At 54.3% G+C, this 18,488-nt stretch overlaps 8 protein-coding genes across 8 annotated transcripts, besides 1 other annotated feature; 4 read left to right on the top strand and 4 right to left on the bottom strand.

Annotated features, from left to right (window-relative positions):
* Positions 1 to 743: 743 nt before the first annotated feature.
* Positions 744 to 3,285, bottom strand: N656DRAFT_717283 (kinase-like protein; the record flags this gene model as incomplete). The annotated part of the gene is made up of 3 exons (XM_064812192.1): positions 744 to 1,526; positions 1,586 to 3,024; positions 3,219 to 3,285. 3 exons carry the CDS (start codon positions 3,283 to 3,285, stop codon positions 744 to 746), a joined length of 2,289 nt encoding a protein of 762 aa, XP_064666361.1.
* Positions 3,286 to 4,101: 816 nt separating this feature from the next.
* Positions 4,102 to 5,102, bottom strand: N656DRAFT_792265 (cytochrome c oxidase-like protein; the record flags this gene model as incomplete). The annotated part of the gene is made up of 3 exons (XM_064817060.1): positions 4,102 to 4,533; positions 4,600 to 4,809; positions 4,878 to 5,102. 3 exons carry the CDS (start codon positions 5,100 to 5,102, stop codon positions 4,102 to 4,104), a joined length of 867 nt encoding a protein of 288 aa, XP_064666360.1.
* A 408-nt stretch (positions 5,103 to 5,510) lies between these two features.
* Positions 5,511 to 7,139, top strand: N656DRAFT_717296 (uncharacterized protein; the record flags this gene model as incomplete). The annotated part of the gene is made up of 2 exons (XM_064812193.1): positions 5,511 to 6,426; positions 6,529 to 7,139. 2 exons carry the CDS (start codon positions 5,511 to 5,513, stop codon positions 7,137 to 7,139), a joined length of 1,527 nt encoding a protein of 508 aa, XP_064666359.1.
* A 1,175-nt stretch (positions 7,140 to 8,314) lies between these two features.
* N656DRAFT_792263 (uncharacterized protein) lies at positions 8,315 to 8,860 on the bottom strand (the record flags this gene model as incomplete). Its single annotated transcript, XM_064817059.1, has 1 exon — positions 8,315 to 8,860. One exon carries the CDS (start codon positions 8,858 to 8,860, stop codon positions 8,315 to 8,317), a length of 546 nt encoding a protein of 181 aa, XP_064666358.1.
* Positions 8,861 to 12,105: 3,245 nt separating this feature from the next.
* N656DRAFT_678377 (uncharacterized protein) lies at positions 12,106 to 12,351 on the top strand (the record flags this gene model as incomplete). Its single annotated transcript, XM_064810521.1, has 1 exon — positions 12,106 to 12,351. A coding segment is annotated over one exon (246 nt), but the record flags the coding sequence as incomplete, so codon positions are not given.
* A 2,519-nt stretch (positions 12,352 to 14,870) lies between these two features.
* On the top strand, positions 14,871 to 15,350 carry N656DRAFT_680261 (ankyrin; the record flags this gene model as incomplete). The annotated part of the gene is made up of 2 exons (XM_064810545.1): positions 14,871 to 15,094; positions 15,185 to 15,350. Coding segments are annotated over 2 exons (390 nt in total), but the record flags the coding sequence as incomplete, so codon positions are not given.
* Positions 15,351 to 16,400: 1,050 nt separating this feature from the next.
* Positions 16,401 to 17,436, bottom strand: N656DRAFT_374384 (uncharacterized protein). The gene has a single exon (XM_064809428.1). It carries the CDS (start codon positions 17,177 to 17,179, stop codon positions 16,646 to 16,648), a length of 534 nt encoding a protein of 177 aa, XP_064666355.1. The 5' UTR covers positions 17,180 to 17,436; the 3' UTR covers positions 16,401 to 16,645.
* Positions 17,206 to 17,439: a sequence feature (Protein overlapping with rRNA (N656DRAFT_374417, KAK4108784.1) was converted to a misc_feature.).
* A 346-nt stretch (positions 17,440 to 17,785) lies between these two features.
* On the top strand, positions 17,786 to 18,323 carry N656DRAFT_783752 (uncharacterized protein). The gene has a single exon (XM_064816025.1). The coding sequence runs from the start codon at positions 17,811 to 17,813 to the stop codon at positions 18,159 to 18,161; it is 351 nt and encodes a 116-aa protein (XP_064666353.1). The 5' UTR covers positions 17,786 to 17,810; the 3' UTR covers positions 18,162 to 18,323.
* Positions 18,324 to 18,488: the final 165 nt, after the last annotated feature.

Raw genomic sequence — 18,488 nt, 5'->3', positions numbered from 1 at the left:
AAGCTCGGCCTGTATAACACCCAACTATTGGGCTATAATAATTAAAGCCCTCTTGGCCGGGCTCAACTCCTTACAGTTCTCCTGTATAGAGTAGACATTTAGCGATAGAATTGTACCGAATTCGCGTATTTTGGCTAGGAATTGACTGAGCTGTTGTTGTTGTAAGTGGTAGGTTGTATGGCGACACGGTGGGCGCGAGGGACGCGATTTGGCTAAGTGGGGTGAACCCACAAATACTTTCGCACCCTGATTTTTATCTTACGTACCAAGTGACTGGTGACTGGTTTCTTCACTGACCCCTAGCAAGCGGGAATGCGGAAATCCCGTCGACAGCCGCATTGACGAACTCATCGCTCTCGGACCGCTCCGGATTTACAGGGAGCGGCCTCACACAACCAATGCACATCGAATCAGCCGCTGATATCTTGTGATGCCGGCCCACAGTGCCTCGTCCCTCCAACGCCTACCAATCTGTCCCAGGGTTACACGCGGACTTCGTTTATAGGGGCAACAGGTAGGTCTGGAGACGAAAAGAAATCGATTGGAATTATGGGTGCCGAAACCCAAGCACACCGACACCTCCGAAGGAATGCTTCTGCCTGGCAGCCTCGGCAGCCTACATCCGTCTGCCGTACTATCTTCTCATGGTGTTCTCCTGATGGTGTTGCTTGTCCGCTTGCTTGCCCGCTTGACCAAGCAGAAAGAGCTGAATAAGCCTTTCCCCTATACTCAGTACGTAGCTACTAGTACTCAACCATCTTCAGCCTCTCCCTGACCTCGTCGCCAAGCTCCTCGGCCTTGACCAGTCCCAGCAGCACGCAATCCCCGAGAAAGAAATATGCCCTCTCCTGCGCATATCCAAGGTAATCAAACTCTGCTTCTGCCTCTGCCTCAGCCTCGGCCTCGGCATCCACCCCATTCTGCACTATTCCATTTTCCTCTTCCCCATTCCCCGTTGCCTCCTCCTTCACCTTGACCTTGGCCTGCACGATGCCCCACGCAACCCATTGCGCACTATTAGCCGGCCGCCAGAGCCTGGTCTCCTCCATCAAAGCCCTCACCTTCTCCTCCGCCTCCGCCTCCCTCTTCCTCTCCTCTTCTTTCCAGCCGCCCGGAGGGACCCTTGCATCCAGCATGAACTCGACGATGGAGCTCGTCGACGGGGTCGTGTGCAGGCCGCCCCCGCCGCCAGGCGTTCCCGGAGCACTGTGAGTACCACCGGGCGTGGGGTGGGCAGAAGAAGGATCAACGTAGGGGAACTGCGGCCTGTGGTCTACGTAGGCCTTCACAAACCGCCGTTGCTGGTCCGGGGTAGGGTAGAGGGATGCGTCGCAAGCGTAGGGGCGGACAGGGTCGTGGTAGTTGTACGTCCATTCCGAGAAGTGGTTGGCGAACTCGAGCCCGGGGACGTTGGCGGCGGCGTATTCAAAGTCTATTACGACGAGCTGTTTGTGTTCGTTGGCCGGTTGGAGGAGGGGCGATTTCTCGTCGTCCGGGCGGACACGGAGGATGTTGCCGTATTGCGTCTGGTTTGTTGTCAGTGACTGCAATAGAGGGAATGGAGTTTGCAGCTAGGATGGCTTACGTCGTTGTGGGAAAAGACCAGCTTCTCCCGGATTTTCCTGGCGTCGCCGCCGTAGTAATCTACCACGAATTTGCGGTATTTCTCTACCAGGGCTTTGAAGGCGGGCCACTGCACGCCACAAACGAAGCCGCGAGGCTTCCACACGCTGCCTGGACTCCCTCCTGCGCTGTGAGACGAAGCCATGACCTGCTTGTCGAGGAAGTTGACTGTCTTCTCGACCTGGCTCACCCACTTGTCCCAGTTCTTCCACACAGCGGGGCCCTGATCCTTTTCCTCAACGAGCAACTCAACACCGTCATGCAGCTCCCGCATGCGCTTTGCAATTTGCTTCGACGTCTCTGGTTCCCGCAAACTAGACGGGGTTAGCGCAACAGCGTTCAACCACTGTTCAAACCTGCCATTAAGGAAGGTTCCGAGTAGTCTAGGCCCAATCTTCTTCCTGGCCAACCGTCGCAGAACGCCCAGCTCGTTCTCTCTGTCAATGAGATGTTCTACTTGCGGCCCATAGATCCTCAGCAGCACCTTGGTCGGCCGCTTCTTGCCATCCTGTGGGGGCAGTACGGACTCTGGGGGCGGCGAAACTACGTAGACAGCATTGGTCAAGGCGCCGCTGAGACGTTGGACGGAGATACTCTCGCCGCTATCGAGAGGGACACGCCGCCAGCCTTTCAGCCTCAGGGTATGCGCGAGGCGGATGATTTCGTTCTTGAAGGTGATCCAGGCCTGCTTGTCCTTTTCCTCCTTCCGGCTTGAAATGGAGGAAGTATCATCGGCGCCAACCTTGCCGCCCGTGTAACTGAGAGTCTTTGAGTTGTCTAGGAAAGCATCACAACTCGGTACCACGACGTCCCCGTCAAAGTACTCCGTGTCTGAAGGGTCGCCGCGGGTAAGATTCTTGCTTGATCTCTTGCGGTGTCTTCGGCCGAGGCGGGGGCTGTATTTTGGGATGGTATTCAGGCCCAAGGCCGCCATGCTGTCATCCAAAATGTGCTGGAGACGATCTAGGGACACCTCGCTCGAGTCAGAATCGAGCGAGTCAGCCCGCGGCCTGCTGCCTGGCCCTAGAACTGCTGAAGCGGCATGCTCTAATTTGCGCCGAACCGTGTGTGTTCGAGACTTCCTGTGTTCTCTCTTGGTCTTCTCTCGCTCGAGCCATTCTGCCACCTGGACCAGAAGCCTCTCGCTGGCGCGGTCCATTTTGTGACGGTGATAGGAGGCTACGTGATAATTCTGGACGTCTTCAGCAGACACTGATGGGGAGCCCACAGCAGTTGAATCAGCGCCGCCCTCCAAGCTCATTTGACTGAGGGTGGAGGACCTGGATAAAGTGTTCTGGAGGGGAGGCCGTCCACTGAGTCTCTTGGCGACACCTGCTGTGAATTGCTTCTTCACTTGCTGCTCGTCAGGAGATGCAGACTCTGGCTCGGCGATTTGCACAGCTGTGTTGAATCAGTACCGAGTCTGTGGAGAGGAGAAGATGAGAGAGGAAGATGGAGTGGTGGGCCACTTGGCACTTTTACACAAGGCGACCTTGTTACTCAAAGTTTGAACGATGAGAGGGGAACCTCTAGCAGTTGATCTTCATGGCTCGACCTACCTTTGACAGAGGCGGCCAGAGGCGGGGTCCTGTCACTGTCACCGTCGGCCTTCAGCGCAGAACGCCGCGGCTGGGCTGAACTACCAGGGGACGGCGCAGACATGGCGACGCTACGGGCATGCGACACAATCCCTGAAATGGACGATGGATCCAACGTCTGGAGCCGTTTGCCGTCTTTTTCGACGAGCACAAGTGGAAAAGCGGGGAAGAGATAAGCCCTAAGCGGAGGTTTGAAAGGACAAGGATTTGTTGCGCCTGCTATGCTGAAATGCTGGAATGCTTAGATGTCTGGTTTGTGGTTTGTGGGTGTGTGATTCGAGGTTCCACAGAGAAGAAAAGTCTTTCTCAAAATCAGAGAAGTCTCAAGAAGCACGTCGTGCGGATTCCTCTCATTGACACCGACTGTCAGACTCCAAACGAAACTGACAGCGTAGCGCTCAGAAAGGACTGGAATGGCAAGAAGAGACTTTTCTGACTTTCGACCGCAAATGGCGGCCCTTTGTGCAGTGATTATGCAGTTGTGCGCCACAAAAAGGGTCATGACAGAGCCCGAAGAATTCTTTTCCACTTGGTTGGTATGTTAACGTATCCATACTGCACGATAACCTGAAGTCAGAGGGTGGGTCTGGGCTGCAGTTGCTGTGATAAAAGAGTTGCATCAAGGCTAGCCCCACTCAAGCTGCCCACCATAACCTTATGACGTAGATGTGTGCATGTCTGGCTGCTCAGTATCTGCAGCCTGCCGCCTGCCGCGAGCTTCCTTCAGATGATGCTGCTTCTCAGCCTCTCTGAATAACCCGACAATTCGGAACGACCTAAATGCCAAGAAAAAGCCTAGTCGAACAAGCGGAGATACCTAATCTAATGTAGAGTCACATAATATTTCACAGTTTGCACCCTGTCTACCAGCCGGTTCCGCTCACTTCGTCCTTAGCTGGCCCCTCCAGTCTTTCATATGGTCTAATATGACCTTGGCACCCTGGTCAGGCGAGTGCTGCCTCCCTAGAGCCTCTACAAAGTCACCATCAGGATCCATCAGATAAAAGTAGATGCTGTGGTCCACCAAATAGTCCTGGCCCGGCTTCACCTCGGTCGGCGTGCTGAAGTAAACGCGGTATGCCTTGCACATGGCTTTGATCTGGTCGTACGTGCCTGTCAAGCCCAGGAAGCTTGGGTGAAACTCGGCCAGATATTCCTTCAACACCTTTGGCGGGTCGCGTGCCGGGTCGCATGTGACAAAGACGGGTGTTAGCCAGCCGGGTCGCTGTTCCTCGACCAGATCGAACATCCTTGCCATCTTGTCCAGCTCCTCGGGGCAGATGTCAGGACAGTGGGTGAAGCCGAAGTAGACCTGCCCATCAGGGTCAGTATAGCCCTGCACACACACTAGCCGGCCGGTCTAATGTCCAGAACTCACAAGAGAGTACCGTCCTTTGAGGTCCTGCTCCGTCACTTTGTTGCCTTCCTGGTCCACCAGTTCAAACGGACCGCCCACCTTCGGCCTGCCAACGCCCTTGGCAGACTCGGCTATCCTTTTTCGCTGCATCCGCTCTTTCTCACTCCTGAAGTACCAAACCAAGCCACAGCCAGTGAGGACGAAGAGAAGGCCGGCTTTCCATGAGAAGGGCTGCGACGAAAAGTCACGAGTCAGCCTGCGTCGAACTGACGCCTTAATTGAACAATCTCCGAACCTACCCCTGAGCGATACCTGCTTTTTGCCTCTTCCACTGTGCTGAATTTGAACCTGCGCTGCACCAATGGCTGGAATGACTGTGAATGAGATTTATAGGGGGGAGGTGCGATGGGCCGAGAGTTGGGCTGCGCGACGCGCCATGTTGATACTAATCGTGAGGATTGCCGTGATACAGCCCTCGGAAGGGAATTTATGACGGTGCGGGCCGTCGTAGTTTGTGGTGGCATTGTGAGTGCCGTTGCATGCGGATTGTTTGGAGGTGTTATGAAGATGAGGAACTCAAAACCTCAAATGAGTACCAAAACATTGAAATCTCCTGATACACGGCGCCAAAGTCATACCCCGCTTTGATGCATGCCACATTGCAGAGCAAGACCAGCCAATCAGTTATCGTTACGATATGCCTATAGCGGAATACTCATAATTATGCTCTTATTCAACTCAGGTGTAACTTCACTCACTCATTTGACTGTGTTCAACTGCGGGCAGTTTTCACCATGCGCTCAACGCGACTGAACCTGAACACAGATCGCGTGTGCAACTCCAATGAATACGCTAGAAGGTTAATTTAGTGGCACAATGCACGTGAGGATACCTGCAGGACGATTACTGCCAGCTCCAGTTTCACATGGATAATGGCATATTCAACGTCGTTCTTTACACTTGACCCAGCACCGGCAACAGAGGGCAGCCAGTCGCAGCAAGACACTCAAAGTCGCAAAAAAGAAACAACAACCATGGAGGGGGAAACTCGCAGCCCGCTTCCAGCCGACCAAGGTCAAGGTCGACTCTCTGAACTACCTCGTGCCGAGTCAAATCAAGCCTCATCACCACATTCTACACTTCCACCAAGCAGCGACAGCGTCAACCAGGAAATTGCTGATGACGCCAACACTATGGCGAACACCACCAAGACTTCGTCAAAGAAAAAGAAGGGCACAGCATCCGTGGTTAAGGCGCCTTCAAAACGCGCCCGGCCCGGCCAGGGCGCTACCGGCACAGCGAAGAAAGCCAAGGGCGGCGGGAGCAAAAAGGCGAAGGCTGATGTTTCCTCCAAGCAGACGGGGGCCACTACCGCAGACGGCGTTGGAATTGGCGATTCCAGTGAATCCGACAATGGGCCTTACTGCCTCTGCCGAGGACCAGACGACCACCGCTTCATGATAGCATGCGATCGGTGCGAGGACTGGTTCCACGGCGAGTGCATCGGCATGGACAAGCACACGGGAGAGAACCTAGTGCAAAAGTACATTTGCCCGAACTGCACCGACGGCGGCCGCTACACAACGCGCTACAAGAAGATGTGTTCCCTCTCAGGCTGCAACAATCCGGCGCGCATCTACGACACGGCACAGCCCAGCATATTCTGCTCACCCGAGCATTGCCAGGCCTGGTGGGAGCAGTTAATCGCAACATTGCCCCGGACGAAAGGCGCCGCGACCAACGGTGCCGACATTCTCACCCAAGAAGAGTTCATAGGCCTGCTTGATGCCCCCAACTCCAAATCAGAAGACGGGGCCCCGCCTTGGAGACTAGGCAAGACACCATTCGGTATGGCGGCCCCCCTCTCCTACCCCAAACACCTGGCCCCTCTCTTCCATCACCTTGTCGCTCAGTATACTCACCCTTGCCCTTAACCGGGATCACCCACAGAAACTCCGCCAAATTTCTGGGACTCGCCCGCCTCAAGCAGCGCGTTGACGCCCGAGGAGCGGGCGCTCCTCTCGCGCTCCGCCGCGGAGCGCTACCAGCTCGGCGAGGAGATTGTCCTCTGCAAGAAGATGCTGCAGCTGATCGACCTGGCGCTCCGGCGGCGCGAGGCCGCCATCGCCGCGGGGCGGGGCACCGCCAAGGAGCTGTGCGGCTACGACTTCCGCCTCGACACGGTCGGCGCGACCCACCAGTTCGCCGTGTTCCTCCAGTCGCCGCGCGGCGAGGCCATCTTCAAGGCGGGCCGTCTCGATCCCCCTCCCCCCAACCACCCATTGGAAAACGGCGGCGGCAGCAGCAGCAGCAGTAATGGCGAGGATGAAGACCCCCTTACGGCGGGCATGTGCGTCAAGAAAAAGTGCAAGCCCCATAACGGCTGGAGCGCCATCCTCACCAAAACCGTTAAGCACGACATGAAGGAGCTCGCGGCGCAGGCCAAGGAGAAGCTGGACGCGGAGCAGCGCGTGCGGGACGGGGCGGCGGGCCGCTTCAGGAGGAAGATGAAGGAACGTAACGGCGTCGTTGTTTACGACCGGGAGGTGATGGGACTCTGAGGATCACCGACACACATACCCAATCCAACTGTATATACTGAGCCATGGCGATCAGCGCCTGGTGCTGTTGGTGGATTCATTGAGAGGGCATATCCGACGTGGGAGTGCTGCAATGCGGGCCGCTTAGAGACGTAGAATCCATGTACCGCAATTGGCATGATTATCAATCTCACAGAGAACGGCAGCGATCAGGAGAGACTTCATATATCTTCATTGTATATAATACAGTCATCTAACATGAAGGTATCTGTCATTCATGGCCAAACGTGAACGTAAGACGCATCTTCGAGAACTTTTGCGTGAGAAGGGAAACGTTGAGAACATTCGGCTTGCCAAAGTCCCGCCTGCCCTGCCACAACTTGGGGAAGCCTTTGGTACCTGAAGTGGTGAGAAATCTGGGTCAACAAGATGAAATAAGGGGTGCCGGTTGCACCGTTCCTTGAAGATATCAGTTCAAAGTGCAACATTGATTGATGCTGGTGGGATAAGTACTGAAGTAGCCCCTATGACAGTGGGCTCTATGTCAGCACAGGGGTAACTTTGCGCGTCGAGATCAGGGGGAAAAGATGGCCTGCAGGCAGCGAAACAGAAGATGGTTGGGTATGACATGGAATGTGAAAGGCAAAAACAGAAAGAAGAGGAGTAAACCAAAGCCGCGAGGCCAATTCCCGTCTTGTTCAGCCGTGAGGCCCGTCAATCTTTCGAGATAAAATCGTCAGGTATCATGTGGGTGTTGCAACCTCCGCCGGAGTGGACCCGGCGAGGAGGCACTCCACAAACGTCATTATATATCCGTGCAAATCATTGCATCGTCTCCGTTTCTGTTCCTTTGTTCCAAGCAATGGCATCAGATAAAGTCGTCTAGAGCTGTCCAACGGTGCTGTTGATTCCCGTTGAACGCCATCCATGGCATTGCGCAGCCTTGTCTGGCAGATATGCGTATCTTGCCAGCACGCAAACGCCCCTTGAGTGTATAAGTAGTGTGCGCGACCCACTTCTCGAGGGTCTCCTCGTTCGCATTCTCCGTTGTTGCATAGAGTTGTGCAACGGTCCTTGCCGCAGATACAGGTTAGCTCCCAATTCCCATACAGCTGTATGCTCGCGGCATCACCCAATTCGCGTCTCCCACAGGCATGACATGCCAAGGCGGCCCGTGTGGATCTGGCGTCGTCCCATCAAGCCCGTCGCCTCCCTGAACTTGAGTGTCCGTGGCTGCGATGAGACGACTGTCCATGGCCATGCCTCCTCGAGCTTCCACTACCGGACCGCTCTAGCTCACGCTCCAGCTCCTCGGCGCGGCGACGGAAATCACGAACAATATCGCGAATGTGTCGAATGCGATCAAAGTCCAACTCAAGCTCATCGATCTGGGCCATGATGTCGTGATAGCGCTGGATCTCTGCGTCGGCGTTATCGATCAAATTGCCGGCTCGGTCGTAGACGGAGAGCGTCACGATTTGCGACTGTTCCATTAGATACTCTAGTCGTTCCTGAATGTGCTGCATGACACGGTCAAAGTGGCGGCCCAGGGCTGTGAGCGACGAACTGTCCATCATCAAAAGCCCCTGCGAAGAAGCGCGACTAGCCGCGCGGGACGACGTCGACCCGCCCGCGGCCGCGACCTGTTGTTGGCCATGTCGCAGTAGCTGGATCTCATCTTCGGTCAATCCAAGCTGCGTGTCTGGCACCGCATTCGAGGGCGTCTGCTCCGACGAGGACATTTGGGATCGTGGTCGCCGGGTAGACGGCGGCTCCGGTTACGGGGGGCCGGTGTGAACTGCCGCCTCCGCTTGACAGCGTCAGCGATGGTCCGGGCGCTGCGAGCTGCGTCCCCGGTCGACCCAAGATGGGCAGGCTGCGGCCGCAGGCGGGCTATTCAGGATTTTGTAGTGCGATGTTTTAGCAACTCCTCCCAATCCAGACAGCGCACTGCAGGGTCGATACCCGCCGGTGTTCCAACCTTATTGTCTCCCGGGCCGGAGAAGGGCGGGCTGAGTCAAGGCGGCGGGACAACGAGGCTGCGGGGTATGCGGCGGCGGTGCTCCTCGAAGACCGAGGTGTTCGTCCTCGGGCAATGTTGAATGTAGCACCGGTAGCTCAGGGGGGGCGGACGCCTTCGGCTCGCACGGAGTCATCGTTTTCGCTCGCAGTGTCAATCACTGCATCGATGCCATAACAGCTCGGCCGAAAGGCGATCGGGACGTGTTGCTCGGGTTGTCAAGAGAGTTCGTTCAGGCAGCGTGGAAATTGGGAACGGACGGTAGCACTAGATCACCCGTATAAAACCAGCAAAGCCGCTGAAACGGAGTGGTGAGGCCAAAGTTTCCTCCTTTTCGCTCCCCTATCGCAAACACCCTAGGAACGGTTCACCATGTATTGCGCCGCGATCGCAAACCAACGTCACTGTGGGATACCGCAGGTTGGTCAAGCCGGATAACGAGTTTGCGTGTTTCGCTTCTCCCTCGCCGGCTGTGCAGCCGAGTCTCTGGGACCCTTGGGCTAATTGGGGGCAGCGCTCAGAGAAGTTTGTTGTATTAGGGATCATGTGCAGTCGGCCAAGTTGGCCTTCCCCTCGTTGGAAACAAGTCAGGTGATAGGTAGCGGATATGGAGCCCACACCGATTTGGGAACAAGTCCGAGAAGCAGATCCAGCCTATCTCAAACTCGTGCAAGTCGGCAGTCCCCGACAGACACAGCGCACCAAATGCGGGTAATCGACGTCGATATGTATCACGAACCGTGGGGCCGCCCGGGCGCGAACCCGGGTGGATACAGGTTTGCAGACGGCTTTGTCGAACTATTTCGCTGGTGACCGTGCCCCTGCCTCATGAGTTTTCTTTCTCCAAACCGAACCAGACCAACGCTGCACCAAGTTGTTCTGGTGTCCGTGTTTTGGAGTTGACTGACGTCCGAGGAGATTGCGAGCAGAACGAGGGAATTGTCAGTGAAAAAGACCAAAGTGCGGAATTTCTTTTCTGGTGATCAGCTGGGGTGGGTTCGTTGTCTGAGAGTGAATCGCTGCGCATCCCCCGGAATTCTTGGCATCTTGGACACGGCAAGTACAGGGCTTTGAGCAACTTCAGTGCTTCAACATAGATGGGGAAGTGCGAACCTCGTAACACTGTGCTTTTCAGTCCAGTTTATCAGGAATCTCCTGGTCATTTGCAAAAAGAGACTGACTCGCTGCGTTGAATGCGTTAGATGCCTATAGGCGGCCGGCTGCAAGGCTGTTTAAAGGAACCTCTTTGATCCTCTGTCTACCGATCCACCTCCACATGCGGAAACCGCCCGATTGCTATTTCAGCTTCATTGACAGTCTTCCGCGATGTCGAAGCTACTCTGCTTGGTCTTGGGGATATCGAGGTCTCTTGATCTCTGTGAAAGCAACGTGTCCTATTAAGGGTTGTCAATGTGGCCATGGGACGCAGCCAGCCAAACCTGATCACCATCAATCTCGGCATGAATGGCCAACCAAAGCCAACGAGCGTCTTACCAAGGGCTAATACTACGAACATAGCTTAACTACCGTTGCCTGGATGCTGGGGAAAGGGTCAGCGGCATCGGGTTGAGAGGACCATGATCAGCTTGGCTTTTCAGATCCGTCATCATGACACCGGAGTCACTCGGCGCTACGCCAGGACACCAAACGAGACCAGTCGGGAAGGCAAGAAACCAGAGGTAACGAAGCAAAAACGGCATAAGACGAAAACTATGAAAAAGAAACATACAACACCAGGGATTCGCTGGTCGTCACCGACCCAACTACTAATCTGGCGGTCGCTGGTTTGACTAGGGGAGAGCGGACGGGATCCCGTATATTCCAGCACCTATGGTCGTATGTGATGGAGGCAACTTGGGATTCTGCTTGATCAAGCCTACTTGGGCTCCCTCCGGCCCGTCTCGGCCGTGACTCCCCAGGGCGGCTAACGGCAAAGGGATGGGCGAGGTAATGTGCAACCTTGGACAGACTATCTCACCGTCAACAGTGAAATGCGCACGCGTTTCGCCTCCTACGAAATTTCTCTACATCGCCAAGTATCTCGCTCTGCTCGTATGTAGGGTTCGGAAATTTCCAACCTGGCTTCGAAATTCGGAAACTGAAAATCGACCCTTGAATTGCGAAATTTCCGCCATTTTCGCTAACCATTTCGGAAGGCTGGAGGTCTACAGAGTTAGGGTTATATATGCCCAACTATGTATCTAAGTCGCCAACCTTCCAACCTTACCACCCAGTGCCCGCCATTAAGGTGGTCAACCATCCTCGATTTCCTTTCTACAACAACGATTTCCTTGCTACAACAACGCAGATATTCGTCGAAATGGCTTCTTCTTCTTCTTCAGCCCCTGACCAATGGAAGGAGAATTCCTTGCGTGAAAAATGCTGAAATTCAAGGGGGTCCTTGAAATTGAAAATTTCCAAAAGGGGTTGAAATTTCGGAAATGGAAATTTTCGTTTCCGAACCCTACTCGTATGCTCGACAGCCTTTGAAAATTCTGTGGTTGAGTAGATTTGATTAGCCGCCACCCCAACTAGGCAATACAGGTGGTTGGTGAGATTCGCACAACTGTGTGAAAACTGTACTCTGCGAAGTCCAAAGATGCGAAAACATGGGGTTGGAAACATTTGTATCGAAGATGGGGGTTGTTGGGCATAATGATAGGTTGTGCGACTGACGGAGTTTGCAGATTTTCCCAGCAGGCAGCACGTTTTGATTAGAGTGTAGTTTTGTCGCACACCGCAAGCCATTCCATCAAAGTATATGTGAAAGAGTGCCAGTGACCAGCCGCTTCCATCTGGACGGGGGGGTTATCTTCCGCCGTCTTGCTCTTCCCCTACCGAAATCTGTATGTCTCGCTCCAACTACACATACCCTTTCCAGAGTACTTCAACATGAGCGACCCCCGTCAAATTGCCGCCATACAAGGGCTGACCGTCCTGGCTGAAGGTCCGTTAGCTGATCAAGGAGTAGACATAATCGCCATCCACGGACTCGGTGGCCACCCCTTCACGACTTGGACTGCCAACACACACGAGTCTGACAGAAAAGGGGAGAAACCAACACGGCTTTGGTTGCGCGACTTCCTACCAAAGGACCTTCCTTCGGCGAGGATTATTACATACGAGTACAGCTCATCGCCGTTTTCTTCTCATCAAGACCTGGGCATCTCCGAGGCCGCAGAAAAGCTGCTAGTCGCGCTTGAAAGCCTGAGGGCATTCGAACCTCAAGTGCGTTCCCACACATGCAGCACCTTGTTCCTTCTTCGAGGTCTGGTCTGGTAAATGTTATTGTACTAACCGCAATAGCAGCGGAAACCGGGACCACTTTTGTTCCTCTGCCATAGCCTTGGTGGAATAGTTGTCAAATCCGCTCTCAACAGAGCGTCCCACGACGGAGCCAATGAATTTCTCAACGATCTCGTAACGAGAACAAAGGGCATCGTGTTTTTGGGGACGCCACACGTGGGATCGCAATCTGAACTGCGTACAAGTCTGTCGAGGATCCGAGGTGCCCTCGGCGGTAGAGACATTGGCAAGACCACTATGGTTGCCGCTCGCTTGATATGGCGAATAGCACAGCACTTCTCAGGCCTACCTTTCGCCGGCTTACCATGGAGAATAACATCATTCTTCGAGCACGGCCGTTGCCAGGGACCAATACCACTGTGAGCATTCTTTCTTCCCTAGGTACTCAACCAGCGGATAGCTCTACCAAACGCCGGAAGAAAACTGATGCAATTGATCCCTTCAGGTCGTAGACCACAATCTGACAAGATTGTCGACCTTTCCGCAGATTTCCTTGCCTACCCATCATCATGTGAGAAAGCTCCAAACTCAAACTCGATACCACCATCACTAACGCCGACCTTGTGTACCTACCTAATCTAGGATATCTGCCGCTTCTCATCAGCTGACGACCCGTCATACCTGAAGATCTTGGAATCGCTGCGAAGCATTATTTTGGGCTCTGATGCAGTCAAGGGGCATTCGAGCTCTTTAGCAATAGAACAAGGTACGTAAACATCTTCAAGGGAACTGAACACTGAAAACGTCGGGCAGTGTGACTAACGCTGTTCTAGAGGTACTCGAATCTCTCAAAGTGAGAGATTCATCCGATATTGTCAGAGATGCGCACCAGAAGACGTTTGGATGGATTTTTGAGCACCAGACCTTCAAGTCCTGGTCGGAGGGCTTCACCAACACCGGGAACGAGCAGCCCATTGTCGACCATCCTGCCATCTTCTGGATCCACGGCAAACCAGGTAGCGGAAAAAAGTACCCTAATGAAGCACATCATCGATCGCAAATACTCGGTCAGCCACGAGTCTCCGGAGAGCGCCAACTTCCGACAACACGCCGTTTACTTCTTCTTTCACTCACATCAACGCACTACCCGGTCGGTGACAAACCTCCTGAGGTCCCTCCTCTCCCAACTCTTGAAATCTACGCAAGAATTTCTCAAGCTTGACACGATCTCCAGGCTTGCCGAGAGGATGGAGATGCTTGGGCCTGACAAGCCATGGGAAAAGAATGACCTGGCTGCAAGCCTCCTGCACTTTGTCAGGAAGTCGACCGCGCTGGGAGACCCCCTTTATTTCTTCATCGATGCTTTGGACGAGTGCGACGAGTACGACGAGCTCGTGTCGCTGGTCAAACTCCTTAGCAAGTCATCTCAACCCCCTGGTGCCATCCGGATTTGTGTTTCTTCTCGCCTTCGCCCCTCCGACTCGGTATGGGAAGTACGCATGGAGGACAACAATTCCTCTGACTTCGATGAGTATGTCAGGTCTAGACTCGCCGTTTGGCAGAGTCCGTCCCGCTCCGCCGACACTCTGCAAGAGCTCGCTCGAGTCATTGGAGAAAGGGCCGATGGCGTTTTCCTGTGGGTTGATCTTGTGGTATCGCACCTGCTCTTCGACCCTTCGATCAACCCAGACAATGCCATGCGTCACTTGCTCCCTACGGACCTGAAGGCGGCTTATGATACGATCTGGAGGCAGATGCTGGACACGCATGACGCGCGAAATTCCAAAACAGGGCGTGATATTCTCACTTTGGTGACATTCGCTCGCCGACCTCTCTCGGTCTTCGAAGTGTGGGATGCGTTGGCGGTGACTGGCGGCGGAAACCATTGTCACCACTACGACTACGGTCCAGAGTTCGAGGAAGACGGGACCAGTGCACTAGCAATAGCTGCCAGGGTACGGAGCAGATGCGGGGGCCTTGTTGAGATCTTGCGGCTTTCAAGGGCAACAACATCTGCCGCTACGAGTGACGCCGCCAACTTCACCGTGGAGCTCATCCACCAAAGTGTTCGAGATTTCTTACTGGAGAAAGTTGATGATTGGGCAGCTGCTCATACTCAAATTGCCTGGGAATGCTTTCGCTACCTCGATATGACACCACCCACACTTCCTCGACAATCTCCACCACGATACTTCTTGGGTTACGCTCTGTCATACGGCATGCATCATCTGAGCCTGGCCGGCCAAGTAGGCCTGGCTCGCGGGAGAGGCGACGATGACGACGCTCAGCGGTCTCTTCTTATCAACGACCAGTTCATCGATCATTGGGTCGATCTCTGGGGGAAGCACTTCGGCAGCCAAACCCTGTTCAAGATGGGCAAGACCAAGGCCATACACGTCATGTCTCATTTTGGCATAAGCTCGTTACCTTCACGGCTACATGAATATTCATGTGCCTTGGAAGTCCAAGAATGTGGCATGTACGTCGATGTCCAGGACCATTATGGGCGGACACCGCTTCTTCTTGCAGCGGCAGCGGGGCACGACGCTGTTGTGCGTGGCCTGATCAATGCCGGGGCGGACCTTAACCACAAGGACAGTGTTTACGGCATGACAGCTCTGCATACGGCTGCGGCTCATGGACATGCAGAAGTCGTGAAGATGCTCCTGAGGCACGGTGCCGATGTCCACCACGGGGATTCCAGTCCAGTGTTGTGGATAGCAGCGAGTAAGGGTCGTCTGAGCGTTGTGAAGCTGCTTCTGGAAGCCGGTGCGGAACCTGGTGTTTCTGAATTCTTCAGCGGAGAGACGCCTTTATCCTGCGCTGCTGCAAAAGGTCATATACCAGTAGCATCCCTCCTTCTCCAAGCCGGAGCCAAGGTGGATAGCTGGGACAGAATCGGCTGGACGCCTCTTCATCATGCTGTCAAACACGGAAGAAGGAAAACCGTCGAGGTATTGCTCAGGACTCTCGGGCAGCAACAGTTGAGAACGCTCAGGATTGGCCTAGCCAAGGCCGAGCATTCTTGGGTCCAGTCAGTTCTCAGAGCCCTCATCATCGGGCTCTGCTTCCGCCAGTGTGGCCAGTCCCAGGCATCTTCGTCTGGTGCGAATGCCCAGTCCAAGACATGCACTGGTGCTCCCAGTGGTGATACACCGTCGGCCATGTCGAGGCATAAGCGTGACAGGGGCCGCAAGGCTAACGCTGATCCCGAGTCCGATGGAGACGATTCTGAGGACAAGGAATGCCGTACACCCAAAAAGCCTCGATACTCAGACTCAGAAGACAGCCGGCGCTTTGCATGTCCGTATTTCAGGAAAAAACCAGAAAGGTACTCGACGGGGGCCTGCAATGGCATGGGATTCAAGGACATCCACCGCTTAAAGTGAGTCTGAGCTCTTCTCCTTTTTACTGAAAGCCTCATTTCTCCTGATATCGGAGACGTAGCTGATCAAGGCCTTACTTAGGACGCACCTGAAAAAAAACCATATTGATCGCCTGGACTGGCAGCAATGCCACGTCTGCAAGGCACGGTTTCCCGATGATGAGTTCGAAAAACACCAGCCCTGCGAGTGGCGAGAACAACCGACTGACTACGAGGATGGTTTTGACGTCCGTCAATTCAAGAAGCTGACGTCAAACGACATGTTCCCGAGCAAAACGTCCAGCGAGAAGTGTTGGAACTTGATCTTCAAGCTCCTGTTTCCCGACTGGCCTGATAAGCAACAACTTCCCAGCCCATGTGAGTTTTTTATTATCTTTTCTTTTCTTTTCTTTTCTTTCCTTCTTTTTTTTTTTCTTTCGTGGTCCTTGTCACACACCATACACATCCGCTTGTCATTAATTTCTCTGACTCCTCAAACCACCCTACATTGTAGACCAAGACGTGCAGGGCCAAACCATATCATCTCATAACCTTCTGGCTGAAGTCCGCAACACGTTGCGGCATCCGGACATAATCGACGAGATCATCAGCACACCAAACAGAAATGCACTTCCCCAGACTCTCGATCGGCTGCTTAGCGGGGTGGCCAGCAGACATGGGCTCTCCCCTATTGCTGAGCAAGCCATGTCCAGGGCCGAAAGCCAACCACCAACCCAAGAGCTCGCGCCGGCCTTTTCGAATTCATCCTCATCCCAGCCCCCCTCGGCCAATGTTCCCAACCTCATCACCGACACTGCCAACTTCCGGTCCTCGATGAACAATAATCTTCCCACCCAGCTTGAACCACCCCAGGCGGGGCAACCGGAATCAGAACTTTCACGCCAACACTTCACCACCTGGAACCCCCCCAACAAACCTCGTTCCAGTACCTTCCCTACCCGGACGTGTATTTGCGCACCACCTCCTTTGACGACTCCTCCAACGTAGACCCCCACGTCTACTCTGCATCCACCTCAGCCGCGGATTCCAGCGCGAATTTCTCCCTCCACAGCGGTGCCTCCAACCCCCTGGCTCAGAGCACTCTCCTCTCCGACTACGGCGGCTCCGTCGGCTCCGTCGGCCAAGGGAATTGGGCCCCGCCCGCCAGCAACGATGACGGACTAGCGCAGTTCCCGTCCTTTGTCCAGCCGAACCGAGATGGGGATGATGGGCGCGGATATGGGCATGGCTCAATGTTCCTGGGAGGCGATGACACGGCGCCGAGTTACGCTGGACAGCACGCTGTGTCTGCTTCGCGGCAGGGGAGTGATAAGCTCGTGTGGTATGGGGAGGGTGAGGTCTCTGAGCGTCCTGTGGATCCCAATCGCGCAGCGAGGGATCATCAGTCAGCTGTTCCTGGTACTGGTACATCACGAGGGGACGATCAGAGTTGCTGATTATACGGCTTGCAAGTTTTGCAAGCCTATGTAGTTAGGGTAGGTCTGGATGGAGAATGCTGCACTAAAAAGGGGGGGTCCCTCCAGAGACGGACAATGACATGTTCGTCGCCGCCCCAACTTCCAGGTTAGGTTTTTACCGGTTTGGACATCTACGGGAGATGGTACAGATCCCGGGTTTCTAGTGGATATTATACAGGGAATAACTAGAGTGAAAAAGGGGGCAAAAGACATACAACACCAGGGATTCGCTGGTCGTCACCGACCCAACTACTAATCTGGCCCTTACTGGTTTATCTAGGGGAGAGCGGACGGGATCCCGAGCTTTCCAGTAGGTATGGTCGTATGTGCTAGAGCAAAGCGTTACTGTGCCTTTTAGGAAAGCAGCATGTGTCAATTCAGGTGCAAGGAGTGGTGTAGTCAAACCAGTAATTCGTTGATACACATGAAAGCTTCGATTTCAACAGCGATCCAGATGGCGCCACTGACTTGATACCATGATGAATATCCGGCCATTGGCGAGGCAGGTGATTATCATATCACGTCGCGTTGATGCGGAGAGGAAAATGATAATGGACCTGCTTCATACAAGTCTATGTTTTGACATGTTATCTTTATCAGATTACCGCGTCCAACCAAACCCCCGGGGCCGGCCGATACGCCAACCGCCAGCCCGATCGATCGGGGCAAGGCACTGGGGTCTTCGTGTGACAGGTCAGGACAGTGAGCGAAATATCAGGAAGGTCAGATTCCCCCCTCCTTCCCACCAAGAGACTGTATCTAGTAGTGAGCAAAAGGCCTTTTTTGACGGTGTCAGGAAACTCTGCTATTGTGCGCTACTGTTGTGGTTTACGGAGAGTGGTATCTGTTTCCCCCTGACTTCGGCTGCTGCACAAGCCGTGTGTCAACTGTCAAGAGACAGGATGCCTGAAACGTCACCCCGATGCGCAACGTAACGTTACCGGCCGCCCCCAACCTTTCCTCAGACCTTGCTCCTGCGCACAGATACTGCAAGGCTATTATGCAGCCTCGTGTACAGCCTCGTATACGCCGAGCGCAAGGCTGCAGAAATAATGGACGCCGAGGGCCCGAGCTATCCGCGAAAGCTGGTGGATTTCTTCCCGGACGCTACGGGATTGTCTCCGAGAGCGAGTCATATCAATTCCACATTAGAAATATTATAATAGCTTTCCCCCCTTGCCTCTAGCAGCTAGCAATGTGATTGCTAAGGCCAATGTCTCGGTTTAAGGCGTCGACCATTACCTGGAACCGAGTCCGCTAAA

Source organism: Canariomyces notabilis, assembly GCF_033297395.1.
Source record: "Canariomyces notabilis strain CBS 508.74 unplaced genomic scaffold N656scaffold_29, whole genome shotgun sequence".
NCBI classification, from domain to species: Eukaryota; Fungi; Ascomycota; class Sordariomycetes; order Sordariales; family Chaetomiaceae; genus Canariomyces; species Canariomyces notabilis.
The sequence above is the reverse complement of the archived record's forward strand: the minus strand, read 5'-3'. Positions and strand labels throughout refer to the sequence as shown.